Source organism: Tiliqua scincoides, chromosome 6 (assembly GCF_035046505.1).
Source record: "Tiliqua scincoides isolate rTilSci1 chromosome 6, rTilSci1.hap2, whole genome shotgun sequence".
NCBI classification, from domain to species: domain Eukaryota; kingdom Metazoa; phylum Chordata; class Lepidosauria; order Squamata; family Scincidae; genus Tiliqua; species Tiliqua scincoides.
The window spans coordinates 15047881-15069429 of NC_089826.1; the positions used below are offsets into that span (position 1 = coordinate 15047881).

At 45.0% G+C, this 21549-nt stretch overlaps 1 protein-coding gene across 2 annotated transcripts in view; it reads left to right on the plus strand.

Moving 5' to 3' along the window:
- Positions 1-4134: 4134 nt before the first annotated feature.
- The window catches only part of GRID2 (glutamate ionotropic receptor delta type subunit 2), a 997958-nt gene continuing 980543 nt past the window's right edge, over positions 4135-21549 (plus strand). For both annotated transcript variants that reach the window (XM_066632190.1, XM_066632191.1), the window contains exon 1: positions 4135-4222. In XM_066632190.1, coding sequence (XP_066488287.1) covers positions 4135-4222 — 88 coding nt within the window. The remainder of the gene's footprint in view (positions 4223-21549) is intronic.

Genomic DNA, 21549 nt, shown 5'->3' on the forward strand with positions numbered 1-21549 from the left:
ATGTGCAACCTTAAAGTCTTCACCTCACACCACCATTCTGTGAGGCAACCTCATTTGACATATGGAAGCTCAGGCTTAGTTCTCATGTTACTTGTTAATGGGTCTGTTCCAACATTATCTGGCTGAGGCAGTACAATCACCTCACAGAACTGTACCATTTACAATGGTACAACTAAAATGATTACTGGGCTGGGGCACCTCCCTTATGAGGAAAGGTTACAGCATTTGGGGCTCTTCAGACTAGAAAAGTCTGAGGGAGGACAAAATTGAGACACACAAAATTATGCAGGGGGTGAATAGAGTGGATAGAGGGATGTTGTTTTCCCAGTCAAATAGCCTTCGGTACAGAAGATATCTGTGGAGTACCTAAAACTGGCTCAGTGTCCCCACCAGAGACAGGGCAGATTTTCCACTTGCTTGTAAAATACACTAATATTCTTCAGACACATTCACTGTGGTTCAGTCTGCTGGCCCCTAGGACGCAGGCATGTTTCTGAGACAACAATTTGCCTGCCCTGCTCTTCCAACCCAAACAGAAGCCTTTGTCCACAATCATCTTCTTTAGACTGTGCTCTCTGTCCTGGACAATGGACTCACAGTCAAATGCATCCCAGTATTGGACATTTGTGCCTGTTCTTTTTGCACCCCAAATGCTGAGGTAGAGTTAGGGTTAGGATAAGAGGCTTAGGGTATATAACATGAGGTTTGTTGCCCGGTAAGAGACGTAACTAGGGCTGACCCTGAGAGGCACCTGCCCTGAGGCACTTTACTAAACAGGGGCACATGACTGCCCCAGGCTCTGCACTAGTTATGGAGTAGTCTCTGGTGGCTTTGCACATCTTGCTCCTATGGAGGCTTCCAGCTTCCACAGGAGAAGAAATGGGGTTTTTGAAGTGGCTGCAACAAGTGCCCCCTCCTCCAAGGAGAACCCGAAGTGACTGCCTTGAGCAAGACAGTCACTTCTGGGTTCTCCCTGGAGGAGGTGGTACTGGTGGCTTAGTGCACCCTGTTCCTTCTCCTGTGGAGGCTGGGAGCAAGGGCTGCAAGGCAGTCACTTCCAGGTTCTCCCTGGAGGAGAAGGCGGTGCTGATGGCTTCATGCACCCAGCTCGTTCTCCTATTTAGGCTCCTAGTCTCCACAGAAGGAATGGGGCATGTGAAGGGACTGCAGCAAGCACCCCCTCCTTTGAGGAGAACCTGTACATGATGTCATGAGGTTACTGCCTTGGGAGCCTGGGCAGTCCATTATGACTCTGTTTCCAGTTATAATTTGTTTGTTACCCAGTTATAGTGGGATGCAAAAGACTGGGATACAAAAAAACAAACAAAACAGAGGTGAATGTCCAGGGTGCCAATGACTAGGATGCATTTAACCAATGCCAATGACTAGGGTACATTTGACCAGAACACAATCATCCAGGACTCAAATACCCTAGCATTGTATGGTGGCTCTGACCACTTCTCTCCTCAATCAGTGTTTGGGCTTGCAGTTTGTGCCAATGTGGGATTTGATTCAGTACACATCTTTCACCTTAGAGACCATTCCAGCACGGCATTTGTCCACAGAATTGAGATTGTGCCAGGTGGGCAGCCTCCTATATAGGAGGTCTAGACTACCTTCAAAAGTGTCAGAAGAATAGTTCATAGCTCTTCTGCTGTCAATGACTGAATTCTGAAGCAGTGCATGGACATCTGCAGTGAAGTGACAAGTCCCTCCATTTCTGTCCATGGCCAATCTTCCTTGGTAGGTAGAGCTACCATATTTCCAGGCAGGCAGAGCTACCACTTTTGTTCAAATGAACAAATGAAAAGCCAGTGATTTCCTCAACCAACAGAAACTCTTCTCACCAAGCCCAACAAAGCTTGCACATTTACTTGGAACACACCCATGGGGCTTATTCACAGAAAAATTATGCAGGATCTTGGCCTTGGTATCTACTTATATGCATTCCTTCTGGAAATGGAAGCTGTTAACCTATAATGTCACACATTAAAAAGTCTGCTTTAAAAATAAATTATGAGGAGGACAAACTGGTGCTCTAAATGGGGAGGGTGAGCTCTTGATTGGTGTGTCCTGTCTCAGTTCTGCCTCCAGTAGTTTTTTTAGAGCAGCATGCTGCCCTTGGTACCTACCCTGTCCCAGGACATGAGTGCCTCTGAGGGCTGACCTATGGAAAAACGTGCCTTTTGATCTAGAAAGCGGGCTTAATTAATATACTTTCACCCCATACAGATTCCAGCCAGGTATGAGTCACCGTATAATCTTGTGTGAATCTATTTGAACATCAGCCCTGCTGGATTCAATTACGTTTACTCCCAGGTAAGCAGGCATTGCATTTCAGACTTCGGCAATCATTTTATAACACGTGGATGATGAAAAAGAAGTGTCATTTTCTTTTGGCCTGGGCTGTGCTATCCCTTCCTCCCAGGAGTAATTTCCCCAGCATTAAGAGTCCTTTGTGAGCAATCCCCATCAGAAATTTGATAATTAAGCGTGTATTAATAGCTCTCTCTGGGTCGCCATTATTTGGGCCTCCCTTTGGAATTAGGCGGCCCGGATACACCCTTCCCCTCCCTTTGCTTTGCTTCCTATCTTGAAGCCATGGCCCTGACTCACTTTTTCAAAGACACCTCCAGTTTTTTGAAGGCTGCCATGGAGTTCCAAGGTTAAACACATCAGAGGTGGATCCTTCTGATCCCTTTTTCTCAACTACAGTACAAAAGAAAAAATCAGGAGAAATCAAATGGGCTCGGTCCTTTTGATCCTCTTGCCTTTGCCCTGACATTATTTCATTCCCAGCATATTTGGGAGGCAGGCACTTGTCCCTGCCTTTGCCTTTCACCCACTTCCAGCTGAAGATTTCCTAGCCAGCAGGCGAGACTATGTTGTTTCTTCCTTGTATTGCAGATAGGGGGAGAAGGTGGTTGTTAGACAGACTCTCTCTCACTCTCTTCCTCTCTGCCCCCCCCCTTTCCTCTCCTTCTCTCTCTCGGGCTGATAGCACTTATCTCTTGCTTGCCCTCTCTCCGAGGTGATCCATTTCTAAGCAACGTGCTGCTGGCTAGTGGGGGATCACCAGCCAGCTAAGGATCCTGTCTCTCCATTCTCGCTCCGCATCATCCCAACCAAGCTCCCAAACGCCTGCCTGCTCGAGAGGAGGCTGCTGCTGCTCTTACTGCAGAAGACCATCATTGCAAGTCTTTTTCGCCTGCTGCTTTGGCGTCCTTGCTCCCCATCTAACCGTGGAACTGCTCTCTCTCTCTCTCTCTCTCTCTGGGGTTGACCACGTTGGATTCTTTTTTGCAGCCCCCCCCTTGCAGGAAGAAGAGGGGGGGGTGATCAATTTATTTTGGAGCGGAAAGAAAGAGAAGCTCCCTTCAGCTCTCCCCCGCACCCCCAGTTCTGCATTGCCTTGAAGTTCACTTTGAGTGCTTTTTTTTTTTTTTTTTTGGAGTGGGGCGTTAATATATTTTTTTGTGGGGCTGGAGACGGAGCGTGCTCTCCTCCCCCCTCTCTTGCTGGATCTGGTCCTTCGCCTAAGGGTCTTAGAAGAACAGGCGAGCTCTTTTCCCCGGGACGGCGTGGCTGGGGTGCTGCTGCTGCTGGTGTGGAGGGGGGGGACTGTTTGTGTGGGGGGGGGGGCTGGCAAGGGTTGGGGGTTGTTTTGCCGCGGGTTGCAAGTTGTGGAGTCGTGCATCGAGCTGGCTGAACGGACCCCCCCCCCCGCTCCAAGAGAGGAAATAAACACAATTCTCTATTCTAATTGAGGGGGGGGCAAGTATCGCAGAGAGAGGATGCTGTGATGAGCAGAGGAGCGCGCCACGCGGCCCCACTGACACCTCCGGGGGGCTGGATGGATTGGCTGCAGCAAGAACTCCCCGCAACTCTGGCCATGCCCGGACGCACCCCGAAGTGACGCGGGGACTCGTTGCAAAAAAAGGGCCCCCCAACAGGGCTGCTGGATCGGTTCCCTCTTTGCAGCTGCAGCTCGTTGGGAAGGAAGAACCAGGAGGGAACCAGCGGCTCCTGCAACTCTCCCTCCCTCTCTCTCCCCTGCGCCGCTGGTCCTCCTGGCTGGGGGGTGTGTGTGATCGCTACTCACCCCCTTGCCCCGCTCAGCCCCACGCGCAGGAGATGGAAGTTTTCTCACTTGCTTTGCTGGTGTCCGTGTGTTGGACTCGAACCTGGGAAGCAGCTCTGGCGGATTCCATCATCCACATAGGTAAGAAAGGCGAGCTGCGGAGGGGCCACGTTTTCGGGGGGGGGCGCGTCTCTGGGCAGCCTCTTTCCTTGATGAATCTTCTCCTCTGGGCGGTTGCAAAGTCTCCCCGCTGTGATTGCAGAAAAAAATAAAATAAACCACCCCTGTGTGATCTTTATGTGTTTGCTGCATGGATGCTCTACGTGCTGATTCAGGCTGCAATCGTATGCTCACTTTCCAGGGAGTAAACCCTATTGATTATAATGGGACTTAATCTGAGTAGACGTGCATAGGATTGGGCTCTCAGGCTGCAATCCAATGCACGCTTTTCAGGGAATAAGCCCCATTGACTATAATGGGATTTATTCTGAGTAGGCATGCATAGGATTGGACTCTCAAACTGCAATCTATGCACACTCTCCTAGGAGTAAGCCCCATTGACTACGATAGGATTTACTTCTGCGATTTATGCATAGGATTGGGCTCTCAAGCCTGTAAAGTTGGGGGGGGGGCGCTTGTTTCCTGGTCTCTTTTAATGCTGGAGAACAAATGAGGGAAACAGGCAGAGTTTGCCTTTCCAACGCATACAGTGCAGCGATGCCCAGTGGTCACAGTGTAGCTGTTCTTGGCTGCTGATTGTGCCCTGGCTGGGGGAAAGCCTGGAGTCTTCCCCTGGTGGAGTGTATGTAAGGATCACGAGCCACACACAACACACACCCCTCATTGCACAACCCCCCTTCCCTTTGCCGGGCCTGGAGGAACAGGTGGTTTGGCAACGTGAGCTCTTTCATTTGGCCAGGCAGAGCTTGGCAAGGGGGAGGAGGAGGAGGGTCGTCGGATTTAACCTCCCTCCGGCGGTGGCGGCGTGCAACACACCACACGATGTGGTGTGCGATGCGGTCCTTTTGCTTCCCCAGCGGCAGGCACAGTCGCCTCTCCCGAGCCAGGCGAGCCTGCGACAGGGAGAGGATGGCAGTGTGGCTGGCAAGAGCCTCCCGCAGGCCTCCTTGGGTATTAGGGAGAGAGGGCAGGCAGGGGGAGACCCTGCCCCGCTCCTCTTTGCATGCACGGTGTCAGCCCAGCAAGGGTTAAAGGAGTCCCCCCCCCGACCCTTTTTTGGGTCCCACCTATTGGCAGCCTCTGGGCGGCCACACGAGGAAGGGCTGGGGGGGGTGATGATTGTGATTCAGAGCTCTCCGCAGCCAAGCCACATTTGCCAGCCCGGAGGCTGCTGCGTCTCCCAGGATGCATGGAAGGAAGGGGAAATCCACTCGCCCGTGCTCTGTTTTCAGCCCCAAAGCAAGAAGGTCCCCAACCAGTGGCGTAGCTAGAGGGGGGCAAAGCACTAAGTTTTGCAGGGAGCGTCATCGCCCCTCCCCCTCCCCTTCGTATGCCTTTGTTTGGCTTCCCCACACCTGGAATAGAAGGGGAGGAGACCCTTGCACGCTTCGATGAGGCTCCCTGCAAAACTTAGTGCTTTGCACCCCCTCTAGCTACGCCACTGCCCCCAACTTTTTTATTCTCCACTAAAAAGAAATGGGGGGGAGGTTGTTTGCTTAGCAAAAAGGACCCTCGCTCTGCTTCTCTCTCTCGCCCCCCCCCCATCCTTGCCTGCTAAACTGCTTGGCAAGCAACACACGCAGGCAGAGAGAGCGAAAGCATTACATGAAAGGGGCTCCTTTGGAGTGCAGGACAGACAATCTGTGGAGGGGAAGCCTCAGGGTCCCCTGCTGGAGGGGGAGGGCTGGATAGGAGCGGGTGCTTTCAGGTGCTGGCAGAGCTAGAAGTCCTTTCCTCTCCCACGCCCCTCCTTCCGCTCATCCCGTGCTAAAGTCCAAATGGAGCCAATGGCGTAGCTAGAGGGGGACATACGCCTCCGTTTTGCCCCTTGCCCAATGGTTCCGAAGGGGAGGGGGAGGTTCCCTGCAAAACTTAGTGCTTTCCCCCCCTCTAGCTACGCCACTGAATGGTTCTCTGCTCCTCCAGAGCTCAAGCTAGCCAGCCAGCCGCCGCCTCCCCCGCAACTTGGTATCTGCTGCTGGGGCTTTCTGACTTAAGAGATCCTCCTCTTTGTAAACATGTCTGCCCACCGCCGCCAGTAATGTGATGTTTCAGTGAAGGGATCAGGACTGAGCAATCCCTGCTTTTGAATGAATGCGCACACGCAGAGCTTGCCACTGCCAGGGTTCCCACTCAGATCCCTGCAAGCCCTGGAGTTAGCCTGGAGCTCCTGAGGATAGAGACCACTGTAGGGATGCTCAGTGGTCAGCTCTTCACCTGGGGGCATTCACCTGAGTGAATGAGGAGCAAACAGCAGCAGCTGAGACTTCCTCCAGAAAAGGAGCTGCATGGTGCCTTGTTTTGAAAGTTGAAAAGTACTGTACTAGGAAAAGGTGCTTTGGGGACATTGGGTGCTTTGCTATGACCAGGCCTTCTACATCTAGATGAATCCCTGTGCACTTTAACAATGCTTTTCACCAATGAATAGTGGGATTGTGAAGATAAAATGCCAGGCACATATTCTTGTCCTCCCTTTTTGCTAAGCAAACAGTTGCATGCACTGTTGCGCTGTGATTTCACATCAAACAGTTCCTCTCTTTGCCTCTCTTCACGTTAATTGCTATTTATGTTTATTGGGTGCCGGGTTTAATTATTTATAACTGGCAAATTCCGCACTGTGTAATTTTTTTTTAAAATGCCATTGGTGGTTCAATGCAGCAACAAAGTACTTTTGCTTAGAAAGAGGAGGGGGAGCCCCCAGTGCAGTTTCTCAGACAATTAATTTCATTTGGAAAGACAATTAGTACATTTGACAAGGGGATTAGCTCTTTTTATAGATGCCTTTATGTTGCCATGAAACAGGCAAATTGATAATTGTCATCAAATCTCAATCTTTTTCCTGGGTGTGGAAAATAAGTAGCCTGAAATAAGCAATGATTTCATGTTAAATTGGGTCACAGCAGCTAAACTCAGCAATTCTTTTAAAAGCACAGAGACATCCACCCCCTGTCTCCAACTCTGGAAAATGTTTGAGATAAAATCCTGGCTTTAGGGTGGTTTTTATTTCCCCTCCACAAAGCCTATCTTGCTTCGGATGTGTTCAAGCAAGAAAAACGGAAAGCCATTTTTTTGTTGATTTGATCATCCAGGAGAGTGTTTTGTTTAACTGTGAAGATGAAAATCAATAGCCAAATGACACTGTTTCTGAATGAGATTTTTGAAGAAAATAAAAATTTGTCCAGAAAAATGAAACAGCAAGTATTCAGATACCCTATATCTGTTGAACAAAGCGATATTATATTGTTGTCTTCTCACTGCTATTAAAGTGTGTAAAAATATTCAAATGTACCACACACAGAGAGAGAACACAGATGAGTGTGAGGAAGCGGACTGAGGAGTCACCTGTAGAAATGTAACTTACTAATATATATCTTCTCACCTTTAACATTAGTTGACTCACCTGGCTTCATACAGAATATTTGATACATTTGTCATCAAGGTTATGTTTTTAGGTGTCTGAGAAGGTTGCCAGTCACAGGAATGATATTAAGAGTTAGAAACCTATCTAGCTAATATATTGGGGAGCAGATTGTATTAAATACAGTATGTATTATTTTTTCTCTATTCACACACTTCTCTGATGACTGTATTGGGATGTTCTAGTTATTTTTAGTACATACCTGTTATTAGCGGTGTTGAATGGGCTTGAGTAGTTTGTGTGTTTCTGCTGACTTGAATATCATGGATGGAAGCCAGTAGTTCAGAAAGACTACTTTAAGCATACTTATGAAAATCCTGTAACCAATTGCATCCAGTCTAATTTTTCTCAGCGTGCATACTATGGAAGAAGGGGCTCTTTTTTTTTTTTTTTTACATATTGAAACTATGTAGTTCTGCATTATGCTCCTTCAGTGAGCCTATGCATTGATTGAATAATTTCATCAGACTAACATTACTTGATTGCTTAGAAGTTTCCTAATGATCTGTATGCTGTAGGAAGAACTCGAAAGCCGTGAGCGGAATGGCAATGATATTGTGTTTTATGAGGCTATTCAAAAAGTCACTCTGATTTATGCAGCTCAAAAGCTCCGAAGTCTTTGAGATTAGCCACGCTGCCTATTTCCTTTGCATACCACTTGTGCTCTACTCTTCGCTCCCTAAACACAACAGGAGTTGAAAACACTGCTTTAATTAAGCAGGGATTAGGTGGCATTTGTAGCCAAGTACACAATTTGTGTAGGCTCATCTCTTCCAGCATGGAGGATATCGTGTTTTAATATTTAGCTATATGTGATTGTCCATTGATTTTGAGCTCTAAGCACTCTAATGATGTGTGTGTGTGTGTGTGTGTGTGTTTCATATGCATGTAGAAACATCTCAGCAAGTCTTCTTGAGCTGGAATCTAGCCAGTGCTGCTGCTGTGAACCAACTCTCTGTTTATTTCAAAGGGACTGATGTCCTCCCACTACCCTGAAGCAGCCATGCCTTTCCTGTCCTGGTGCAAAAATGTGTGCACTGTATCCAGGTGGGGGTGCTGGCAGATTGGAAGACTTCATAGGTCTGTAAGCCTCCCACTCTACAATGGGTTTTCTTAGATCATGCACCATTGCCACTGAATCCGCCCCTCCCGCAGCCTCTCCTCCCACACTGATTACACCTTCCTCCATATTGTGCATGCTGCTGGAAAGCATTCTAAGGTGCTTTTGCAGCAGTTAGCACTGATGGAATGCTTGTTCCACCAACGCTAAAGCTCAGTAGGATTGGGCTGTGAGAATTGAATCATAGGTACTAAAATGAACCTTTTACAGCCGTGTGCCGCTTAACAACAGACCTCATAATAATGGACCACATATATGACTGTGGTCAAATCACAACAAAGAGGTTCTTAATGAGACAATCAAGTCTCCCATAGCCTGCAGCAGAGTGTCTGTTTGCACAAAAGAAAGGTTCTTAATGCAAAGAAGCCGCCTGTGCAGTAGCCTGTGCAGCTAGCAAGTACCTGTGTCTGTTTACACAAAGGCACTAGATTGGGTGGGATGTTCGCTTAACAACCTAATTGCATAACAACAGGAATTGGCAAACGTATCCCCGTTAAGTGGCGTATACCTGTACATGAAATGCTGTGTTAAAAAGCAACAATAGCAAACTTTTAAATTTGTGGGCATTTTAATGTCCAACTAGGGAGGGATGTGTGAGACCTGCCTGAAGGAGTTTCATTATTAATTCTTTCAGCAGCTGAGAATTCCACAAGTTCTGCCCCTAAAGTGGACATACTTCAGGGTTTTAGTTCATTTTGGGTTATGGGTTCATCCCTTAAAAACAAACAAACAAAAAGAGCCCTGAACAGCATTGACCATATATGGTTTCATGCCCGGCACACAGACGATTCACTATTGTCCCAATCCCTGGTTTGTTCCTTTTGCTTGCTGCTGCTGTTCACTGTAGGAAAGACACTATTAATATCCTCAGTGGTTCTAAATCAAGGGCTAAAAATTGCCCTTCCGAATTTGCACTCATTCCCTCTGAAGTTCCATTGACTTCATATCCTCAACTCTTGAAATAAATGGGAGTTAAATGTGCTTACAGTGCAGTCCTATTACTTCTTTACCTAGAAGTAAGTTCCATTATGTCCAGTGGGGCTTACTCTCAGGAAACATGAATAGGATTAATTTAGGAACCTAGGCTTAGTGGTCAGATTTATCACCCATTGTACCACCAAAAAGATCAATCAACACCAGGCTGAAAGAACATCAGGGATATTGTGGGTTAGGGCAAATGAACAAATCAGCTGCACCTGAGCATGTCCCCAGGGTATCAGATTAACTTTGCCCAGACACAGGTGCCTGTTAAAGAACAGCACTACCAGACACAAAATCTTCAAGATATTATAGAGATCCAGAAAATCATCTAAATATGATCTGTAAGGAAGAGACCCTTACTCTCAGCCATGCTTGAACCCCTGTGCTCAGAAACACCAGAATCCTCAGGCTTAATTGACAGCAGGGAGGAACAGTAGATCCCTTTAAGAACAATGGAGCTGGTCAGCAAGGAAATGGAACAGGTGGTTGATGATCAATTAGACACCAGGAAGGTAATCAGGGAGCTGATTAGCTGAAGCTTCCTGGGCCAGGGAAGCCTGTTATTATAAATGCTTTCTTCTTCATTCCAATGTGAGTGGGCTTTTTCAGTAGCTAGATTCTGCATGGAATTGCCCAGACTTAGGGTCTTTTTGGACTTTGGCTGGGAAAATTTCTGTTCTAGTTCTGCTATCTGCATGTGTTTGGAGCATATATATCTTTGCTTTTGGTAGTTTTAGTTTTCAGGTAGCATTTTAGTCCTTTGACAGTACCCTTTGTAGTTCATCCATTTCTGTCCAGCCCACAGGTGTATAAATTTGATCCCTGTTGTGTATATGCAACATTGGGCAGAGATTGCTTAAGGGCAAAATGTCAGGAAAAACTAAATGTGGAATGTGGTAATAAAGCCCATAGGAAGACTCTTACTATTGATGAATAGAATTGCAGCCTTAATCTGGCCTGGATTGTGACCACTTTTGTCAAGGGACAAATCTCATATTAACTGTAGATTTGTCTGCACAACTATGAGTTTTCAAATTCTGGTTTTTATTGTGTAATATACATTGATCAGAAGGTGAAACATACATTTAGCGTTCAAACTGTGTATGGCTGTTTCTTACCAGAGGCAGCCTGGCTAGACACTAAATTCCACACTTGCACTTAGGGTTTTCCCCTATCCTAGGACTGTAGAGTTAGATCTTCCTTTCAGTAACAATGGTGTTTCAATTTGCTGACTTCAAAGATTCCCATTCCTTTCGTTAGTTGTGTGACTGGGAGATATCTGTCATAGCTGATCCTAAAGAATAAAATGCAAAGTAAGGAAGGTATAATTTCATAATCCTATTATGTAGCAGTGCACAGAAGTGTGACACTTAGGGGGAGAAAGGGGCATTAATTAATCAGTATAAAAAAAGCTAAATTGGTGTCTCTCTCTTCCCCCCCCCCCGATATTTTAGATATGGCTGTTTGAAACAAGAAATAAATGACCTAAGTGCATTTTCTCCAGTCCATCACTCCAATGATGGATCAAAGATCTTTCCCCCAGGAGATGAGTCCCTTTGGTGCAGCTATCAGAATCATCTGAACGTCTTTCACGGTTGAGTTCTGGGACTCCCCCCCCCCCACACACACACACACCATGGCTGTCTTCTTATTTCTGTCAAGACTGCTCCATCGGACTAGAAATTACAACTGAACCACAATGTGTGAACAAGCCTATTGAGTGCTTTTCCATGCAGCCTGTTTAAGCTTTTTGTCAAGTTGTGGCCTGATAAATTCAGTTCTAGAGAGTCTTTCAGCCTCTCAGGACATATAGACCACAATCCAGTGGGAAACTCTTCTGATCAAGCTCCATTAAAATGAATGAGCAGTGATTCATAGAATATACCTGTTGATTGTATCTCCCTAACCAAAATGCTCCTCCTGCTACTCAGTGAAAAGTCATACATGTGATGGTGCATCACCTAGAGCCCAATCCTATCCTCTCCCTGCCCCCCACTGGTAGAGCCTTGCCAAAAATGGGCACACTGTATTCAGTGTATGTGTGTGTATTGGGAGGCTTCAACAGGAAAAAGGAATTTAAATTCCCTTTGTTCTGTGCAAGCCTCCTGACCTTCTTCAGGCCTGTGGTAGTGATTTCACTAGTGCAAGTCCAAGGATTGAAAGGAGCGGGGAGGCAGCAAAAATGGGGATAGGATCCGGCACACTTCATCGCCGCCAGATACAATGCCTTTTGCACCCTCCTTGCCCCTCTCACACACCCCTCTCCCCACCCAGTTTCCTCCCTGCCCCCTTTCTGCCCTCCCTGGGCCCTTCCCACTTTTCCCATCATTTTACCTGTTCTGGCAGGTAGCAGGAATGCTCTGATCTTCTCTGCAGCTTGCTATTTAGTGTGTTTGCAGGCATTTTGTGACTGTCTTTCAGCAGACTTGGGCAGTAGAATGCATGGTTGGCTGCTGGCCAGAGTCCATAGAATTGTACTGCTAGTTTTTTAAAGCCATTTCTACCCAAGTATATATGCAACAGGGATAAAATGTGTGCACCTGTGGGCTGGGTAGAAGTGGGTTAAAGTCATCTGTAATAATAGATTATTTAAGTGAGACAGCCTGCACTTACTTTGTGAATGTCAATATGTGGCTGCTTAGACCCCCTTGCTTAATGCAGTTTACCTCAAAAGCATTTCATGCACCTGGAGGTGACCCATCTCTGCATAAAATGAGAACAATGGAAAAAATGCAGTGTTGGCAGCACTTAATTAGCGATGGAATTCTCGTCTTTCAGCAGTTTCTGTTATTATATTGCTTGGTTTCTATAGTTCTTTGATTCAAATAGCTATCCTAGAAAATATGTGAGGACAGCTGTTATTGCAAGATGTGTATACACTGCACCAGCATGGGGGTCGATAAAAAATCAATGATTAAAAAAAGAAAGTAAAATAATTGAATGATTTTGATTTAAATTGAATTTTGTAAGCCTTTATTGTTAAAATGTTTTTCAAAGTCATACAGAGTGATAGTTTTAATTTAAAATATGTCATAGCTCAAATATTAGGAAATAGGGACTATACATTCTAATAGGTTCCAAAATTTCTTAGATGGGGCTTCAATTTTATGCGGTTCCATGATTTAGGTTAATTTTTTTGTCTATCTAAGTACTTAGTCTAGAACAGGGGTGCCAAACCCCAACCCAGGGGCCATTTGCAGCCCTTGGGGACCCCCAATTTGGCCCACGGGGAGCCCCCAGTCTCCAGTAGACTTGCTGGAGCCTGTGCTGGCCTGATGCAACTTTTCTCAGTGTGAGGATGACTGTTCGACCTCTCACATGAGCTGTGAGCCAAAGGCTCCCTCCACTGCTTGCTGTTTCACATCTGTGATGCAGCAGTGGCAGCGAAAGGAAAGGAAAGGCCTTGAGCTACCACAAGACCTTCATTCATTCATATAAGTTCCATCTCTAATATAATCATTTATGTAAATTTATTCAAATTTTAAATGTAAATTAATTCTTTTTTTCCCCTGGCCCCCAACACAGTGTCGGAGAGAGGATGTAGCTCTCCTGCTAAAAAGTTTGCACGCCCCTGGTCTAGAAGATACCATCAGAAAATTTTGCAGTTTGAGTTTGTGTCTTTAGAGATGACATGCTTGTTAACAGCAATATACGGAGACAAGAAATAACAGACTTGGTCAGTCCTTTTTTCCAACACTGACTGAAGTTATTGTGAAACTTTCCCCCCTCCAACATAATTGTAGAAATTGGAACATTTCTTGCAAGCCCTATGAAAATCTTCAGGTTTGCTTTCAATATTTCCTTAAGTGATGCTGATTCCTTTAGAGCAGCCTATCTATTGTCCCTCTACAACTTCGTGTAGACAAACAGTCCAGTCCAGTCTGGGCCAGGTGCCACTGGAATGCGCATTCCGCTTGTGGCGACTGCCTTATGGCAGTCATAAAAGGCACTCTGGCAGTGCACAGAGTCATGTTCTGCAGGAGTGCCAGCAGGAAGGCAGGAGCTCTCCTGCATCCACTAGAACGGGGGTGCCCAAACCCCAGCCCTGGGGCCACTTGTGACCCTCGAGGCCTCTCAGTGCGGCCCTCAGGGAGCCCCCAGTCTCCAATGAGCCTCTGGCCCTCCGGAGATTTGTTGGAGCCCGCACTGTCCCGATGCAACTGCTCTCAGCGTGAGGGCAACTGTTTGACGTCTCGCATGAGCTGTGGATGAGGGCTCCTTCCACTGCTTGTGTTTTCATGTCTGTGATACAGTAGCGGCAGCAAAGGAAAGGCCAGCCTTGCTTTGTGCAAGGCCTTGTATAGGCCTTGAGCTATTGCAAGACCTTCATTCATTCATATAAGTTCCATCTTTAATATATTCATTTATGTAAACTTATGTAAATTTATTCAAATTTTAAATGTAAATTAATTCTTCCCCCCCCCCGTCACCGACACAGTGTCAGAGAGACAATGTGGCCCTCTTGCCAAAAACTTTGGACACCCCTGCTCTAGATGATCACCAGCCACCTGTTGAGGCAGGTAGTATGGTGGGAAGGGTGGAATGGGAACGAGGGAGGGCAAAACAAGGTGACGATAGGGGCAAGGGAAGGCATAATAGGGCTGTGACGGGGTGGGGGAAGGGTAGATTGGGTCTGGGAAGGGGGTGCATTCTGTGGCAGTGGTGGTCGCTGAATCATGGCCTTCCTGGGCCTGATCCTGCAGTGTGGTCCACATGGACATGTGCCAGCAGATTCACTAGTGCAGGCCCAAGTAAACCCCTCCATGCTGTGGAGGCTATCCGTGGGTAGGGAAAGGAATGCTCCCTTATTCAGATGAGACCCCTGCAGCTGCCCCTCCCCACAGGATACAATGGTAGCCATTGTGGCATCACTTCATCTGCAGGGTGGGAAGAAAGAATAGGACTGGGCTGAATGTCAAGCTTTTTTCCCCTCTCTCTGGAAGTTTACACTTTCTTTTTTAACAAAGTTTATTTATTTCTTACATATTTATTATTACAGATTTATTTATTTATTACAGGAGTACACACTTTCAAGAAGGTCATAAACGGAGGATCGTTGGAGGTAGACTTAAAAACATTGTTTTAGTGAAATGGAGTAATTTAAATATCTGGTGGTGGTGGTTGTCCTTCTCATATAAAAAACTCCTCCAAATATTCATGATTAACCTGCTGAACTTACTCACCTTTCAAAGTCATCACAAATACAGTATATAAGGGCCCCCATATCTGCGGAGTTGTCCTTTCTGCAGACACCCCTTGGAGAAGGAAACTGCAGATACAGAAGACGCCTGTCTCTGTGGCCTCCCTCCCATCTCCCCACGTGCTATTAACTTGTTTCAGAGACCTCTCGGCAACTTGGACGCTTGAAAAAGACTAGATTTAGGTTAACAGGATGCAGTTAACTTCTGCTTGATCTAGTTTTTTTAACCTTGATTCTAGTTTTATTCAAGTGTCCAGGCTGCCAGGTGGCAGCCTGAACATCTCTATAAACTTGTAAGCTTATAGCAACCTTGCTAAGCAAGACATTTTCATTGGGGTAAATCTCTAAAACAAGTTAATGAGTGTGCACAACCCCCCCCCCCCCAATCCGTAGATAATTGAAACTGCAAATACAGGATCCACGTACAGGGCCCACCTGTATTTGTTTCAATCAGCTTTGGTAACTAAAATAACCATTCATTTTCTGATATAACTGCAGAACTAATCTGAAAGTTTTCATAATAAATCACTGTTTAAAAAGTAAAATATGGGCCTTCAACAAATGAAAACTGTACCTCTGAGTTGTAAAAAATATGTATTAAAGTTATGGTAAGCAAGAATCCCTTTTTAAAAAAAATAGATGATTGAGGGCCAAATCCTATTCAACTTTCTAGCCCTGGTGTAGCCATGCCAATGGGGTTGGTGCTGCATCCAGTGGTGGAGGGTAGTTATGGAGTCCTCCACAAGGTAATGGAACAAATGTTCCCTTATCTAGGGGCTGCACTGCAGCTGCACCGGGGCTGGAAAGTTGGATAGGATTGGGCCCTAAATTGAGTCTTTCTAAGTAGTGATTTAGATCAGCGGTCTCCAAACCCTGGCCTGGGGGCCAGATGCGGCCCGCAGCCAGCCTTTTGTCCCCTGAAAGCCTCTGGCCCACTTGGCCAAACGTGGCTGGAACTGTGCTCTAGTTGCATCTGGAGGATGTCCTAAGGGCCAGAGAGTTTGAAGGAATGAGCCCATTCATTCATTTATTCACTCATCTAAGTTCTATCTCTAATTTATTTATATAAATTTTATATTTAAATTTTTTTTTCTGGCCCCCAACACCATGCCAAATATTTGATGTGGCCCTCTGGCCAAAACATTTGGAGACCCCTGATTTAGATCATGATTTAAATCAAATCTACCTTGACTGGTAGCTATCTGCACTTTTGGTTGATTTCAGGATGCAACCTTGCTGACAAGCCCATAAATCTTACTAACCAGGGGTCCATACATCTTGTATTGACTTACTAACCAAGCCTTTTATTCGGAGATGTCATCAGCCTCTCTTTTCCTTGAGTCTTGTGGCTTATGCAGAGAACTCAGGTTACAGAGCAGTGTTTGCCCTTCTGGTGCAGTTTGAGAGAAGGTGTAAGCATCTTGGTACTGTGGAAATGCTCAGTGAAACGGGAAGGAAAAGAAACTCTGTCTTGTTGTGGTTTGTATTTCGTACCATTACGGTTTTGCAGGAAGCAATAGCAGCAAAGTATTGCTGGTACTTTTTGCAAGAGCACAACTCACAGGACAGAAGTCCCACAGAACAGGAGAGGAAAGAAGGTAGTTTATCTGCCATGACTAGAGTTTTGCTGGTAGTACAAGGGCATTTGCCAGATGTTCCAGGGGCTTATGATTTGTGTCACAGAGGCAAGTTAATTTATGGATCCATTTTACTAGCTCACAAAATTTGTACACACATGTACCTTGATTAATCATTTGTGGCGCACCTGTAACCTGAAAGACAGGCAAGAACCAACTTTTTTTCCTATTGACAGACTTTTTTGCCCTACTGCCTACAGCCTGGTGCATGGTGAGGTCAGTGGTTATTTACAAAAGGCTCTTCCTTTCACTATCACAATTATTAGGCTAAGCTTTGGGAGAGAGACTAGTAGTGTGGATGGCTGATGCACGTTGATGTCATTCTGAGCCAAGCCCAAATTTCAGAGAACATTTGGCTTGTCATGGCTCTGCTTTCTGAACTGGGATAGTTTGTTTCAAACCATCTGATTTTGGCATCATCCCTACATTGGGTTAACATGATTTTGGGGCCAAATTCAGATTGTTCAACAAGCAATTTGTATCCAAGCAGCTCCTGTCCCTACCCTGGGGAGGGACTTCAGAACTAAAGATGTTTTATTACCAGACAGTAGGACTCTTATTTTTTAGGGTTGAAATGCCCTCCAGTGTGCTCAGTTTGACTTGAATTGACTTTCAGCTTTTTGTGATACCTTGAATTTGTTTCCTGGTTGCGAATATAAAGTCTCCCTTGCTCTGTTTTTTTCCTGGCTTCTTAGAAGGAACATGAGGGTTTCAAGTTAGTGCTGGGGACTGGGTTGAGTTAACTTACAGTTTATATTTTCAAAATATGGCAGGGGGTGGGAGTGAGTGAGAATTCAATCATTTTGTTGTTTCCTTTGGCCTGTGTATATTGAAACCATCCCACACCCTTCACAGGTTTTTTTAAGTCTACATAGAAGTTTCCTGAACTTTATTTTTTTTTTATTTCATAAACTGCAGTGTTTCAGGAACCTCTGCTATTTTGCTCTCCTCTTTCGCTTATCACCTAGCCCAGTGGTTCCCAAACAGTGAGCCGTGGCTCCCTGGGGAGCTCTGAAACCAGCCAGGGGAGTTGGAAAATTCTTGTGAAAACCTTCCACCTTATACAATGTATAAGATTGCAGCTGTAATGGGGAGCCATGGTCAATGGCTCAGTAGATCAAAGGAACCTCCAGGCAAAAAAGTGTGGGAACTACTGACCTAGCCTGATGAAGAATCCTATAAGATTTGAAAACTTGCTGTATGATACTTTGTTCTTTTTTGGCTGGGCCTAATTTCTCAGTTTTGTGTTTGGATTTTTTTCTTCCTCCTAAAGGCATCACTTCCATTTACAGTGTTGTGGGGTGCTTTTGTAATTCAGACTTGTTTGCTCACCTTGGTTTGAGGAATCACCTTTCTTTCACAGTTTTCTCCCTTTATGTCTTGTTACAAAAGGATTTGCCAGTGTAAGGAGATGGTTAATAATTCACAATTCTTCTACAAAAGGCCACAATTTAACAAAATAACTGATATGGTCTTGCCAGAGAGCAAGTGACTTCATTCAAGTCACTATTTCTTGAAAGACCTCAGAGCTTGTGCACCAATTAAGGTTTCTCTTAAGAATTTCTTGCATCAGTTGCAAGTTGGGGCTCTAAGACATGTCCTGGGAACCTCCTGGTTTGAGGTTGGGACCTTGCTTAGTGAGCTCCCATAGATAGTGTGTGCTGAGGACTCAAAGCTCTTTTTGGTGCTGAAGGGAATGAGGATGTGCAACATTAGTTCATGTGATTACCAGGCCGTGTGTAGCCTTTTGGTTGGTTAAATCTTGTATAAAGACTATGAACTGGCCATTTTTGTTTTACCCTGGGCAGCAGAGCAGTACAGTATGTCCAGCTCTAGCTATTGATCTCAGAGGCCCATCCATCAGGGCCCTGCTGTTGCCCTCTTATTTCCTCTCTGCAAAATATTGTAGATAATTTTCTCTCTCTCTCTCTCTCTTTTTACGATCTTCCCTTCTATATACTCCCATGAGAAGACAGAAATAGCACCATGCTGAAGTCAAAATTTGTCTTGTTAATAGTGACTTGAGAGGTAATGGCTGTTGAAGGGAGAACCCGTTACAATTTATTCTGAATAGAGTGAAGATAGATTTCAGCATAACCTTGTTCATGTTTCTTTTTACCATGTCATGCTGTAAAGTAGACCTATAGAACAAACATATACATGGTTTAAAGACTGGGGTAGGCAGTCATGATGTTCTGTAGTATCATCTTTGCTTGCCCCTGTTTGTGAAACTACCAAAAGCAGCCAAGCCGCTGTCAACGCCAGTTGAGGTAGAAGCCGAGAGATAATCTATTAATTTAATTACAACTGTAACAAAGTGCAATTACTCTTCTAGAACAGTTTGCAGTGAAAAATTGAGATGTAAATACAGCATTCAGTCTGATCCTGCCCTTCCTCTTACGTGACCTTCTCGTGTGAACTTGAGAAGTGAAGATGGCTGTATGGGAGGTCTACAATAAGTTGAGTGTCTTGGAGAATGGGGTAAATCAAGCCTTTTCTCACCCTTTTCCTTGTGAGCAGCTACCCTTTTCTGAGTCAAACAATGACCTAGTAAAAACCTGATAATAGTTGAATGTGCAGAACAGGACTCTTGCAATTGTGACAAGGTTTTCTTGCTGTGTTGATGATTAAATCCATTCAGTACAAACTCTGATAAATCCATGCATTCCCCAAGAGTGACTGCTGGTGATGTCTGTTTTGTATACGTATCTTAGGCTATATCTATGCTACCTCTAATTGAGATGTAAATGAACATTGTCATAATTTCTCCAGACCTCTAGAAGTTTGTTTTGTGAGAATTCTGATCCTCACTCTCTACTCTCTGACAAAACTACTCTCTGACAAAACTGACAAAAGAAAAATCCCTACTCTCTGACAAAACTACAGCTATCTTAAAGAGAAACCATGACAATTACATATATTGATTTCTGTTTGTAACATAGACCTGTCCCTAATTTTCAGTTAGAAAATATTTTGATCTTAAACCTGCCTCAAATATTTGTTTTTAACTTTGCTTGTGGTATTGATATGCTTGCATGCTGCAATATGATGCACACAGATTGTTCAGTTGACTGAACAAACCATAGTCTGCTTGGTTATGAACATGGCTTCTAACCTTCCTGAGCCCATATGCTCATTCCCTCCTCCCCTTACCTCTTCCACTCATGTGCCAGGAGAATTGTGGTTTGGTAACCTGTAAGTCTGTGTGAATCTGTAGCTTTGGTTTACAAATCTTGATTAAATCAGGATATGCAACTGAGTTTCAACTAGTTTCACATCTTGGTTTAACTGTAATTTGTACAATATACCATAGCTTTATGTTCAGTTGAGCCATGGAGGTGTGGTTTAACAAACCACCATGTTCCTATCAGGGCTCTACACATAAGGAGGTAAGAGGTGGCAAAAGAGGCAGCATCTGGGCTCAGAAGTCTAGAAGTTCACGATCACAAGAAACTATGATTTGTTGACTGGATTGAACAAACCATGAGGACAACAAACCATGATTTGTTGAACATGTGGACCAAGCTGGAGGCTCATCAGTGTTTGTCTTGGCAGTTTTTTTTTATAGTCTGGAAAGTATGTTTTGCCCCTTGAGAGATTATCTGTGTAATTATTGGTGAGAACCACAGTCTCCCAGTGGCTGCATTAATACTGCACATATGAGTAGATAATGCCTGAGAATTAGGCTGTGTCATTTATACTGTTGCATGAGATATAGCACAGAGATATTGACACAGATAGGGAGTTTGGAATCAGGGAACAAGGAATCAGGCCTTCCAAAAGCTCAGCTAGTCTTTGAACAGGCTACTTTCAACTTTTAAAGCTGTCTTTCCATTCAGAATGTGGAATGTTTGGTCCTCTAATTGTGTCAGATGGGAAGCTGTATTCTACAACTGTACACAATCATTTGTTTTGGTTTATAATTTTTATTTAACTTAGGCCTAGTTCTGACAATATGAGAAAACATGATTTTCCACTATGCAAACAAGCCCTGGAGAACTGTGGATTTGACTTTCTCCTGCTTCCTCTCCTCCTCTGTGCACTGGAGGAAGAGATAAAAAGTGTTTGATGTTAAATCAATCTCAATTATCCACTCCATTCAGGGAACTGTGCTTAGTTTTTAACTATGGTTTTTTATAAACCAGGATCTGAATTCTAGGTTTGTTCTTACTGTGTTTGAGCAAACCAAAGTTTTTTAAAAAGTAAAACTAAGTGCAGTTTCCTAAGTTCTGATGGCTGATGTTCTCTTTTGGTATGTAAAGGGGGAATGGGGAGAATGCAGGCCCAAGTCTCATTGATGAGCAGGAAATAATGGTTTCCTGTGATGAGTGAACTGGGCCTAACTATCCTCTCACCACCCCATTGATCAACAAAGCTTTAAACTTATTTTCCTGCTGTTATGTCCTTCACCTCTGTTGATAAGTGAACAATGGTATTAACAGTATCTCTGAAAGCTAATCAAATATACAGTATTACTTTACCAGCTGGCAGCACCATTGCTAGACATTGGCTTTGTCAAATTCTTCTGTTCTGTCGGAAACCTTTTTGTACAAGGCAACTTACCTGTTCCACCACCCACACTTCCTTCAAAGGTCCCTGGTGGAAAAGCTATACTCCAAACCTATGTTGGCACGATACCAGTTGAATTCCCCTCCTAAATGCAGAGTATAGTTGTCCTCTGTATCCATGGGGGTCATGTTCCTGCTGCTATCATGTGTACCTGAAACCATGGGTAGTAGCAAACTGCATGCAAGTGGCAGACCTGCCATATACCCTGGGTGTGGAACCTCACATGCTCCAGGACTGCACGGAAGCCTCCCTGAGGCTCCCGCTGAGGTTGGTAACTCTGCTTCCGGTTACCTGGAACCAACGTTTAAGAGTTCAGGGAAGGCTTGGGAGCCTTTCCGGGGGCACCCTGGAGTTGTGTGAGGC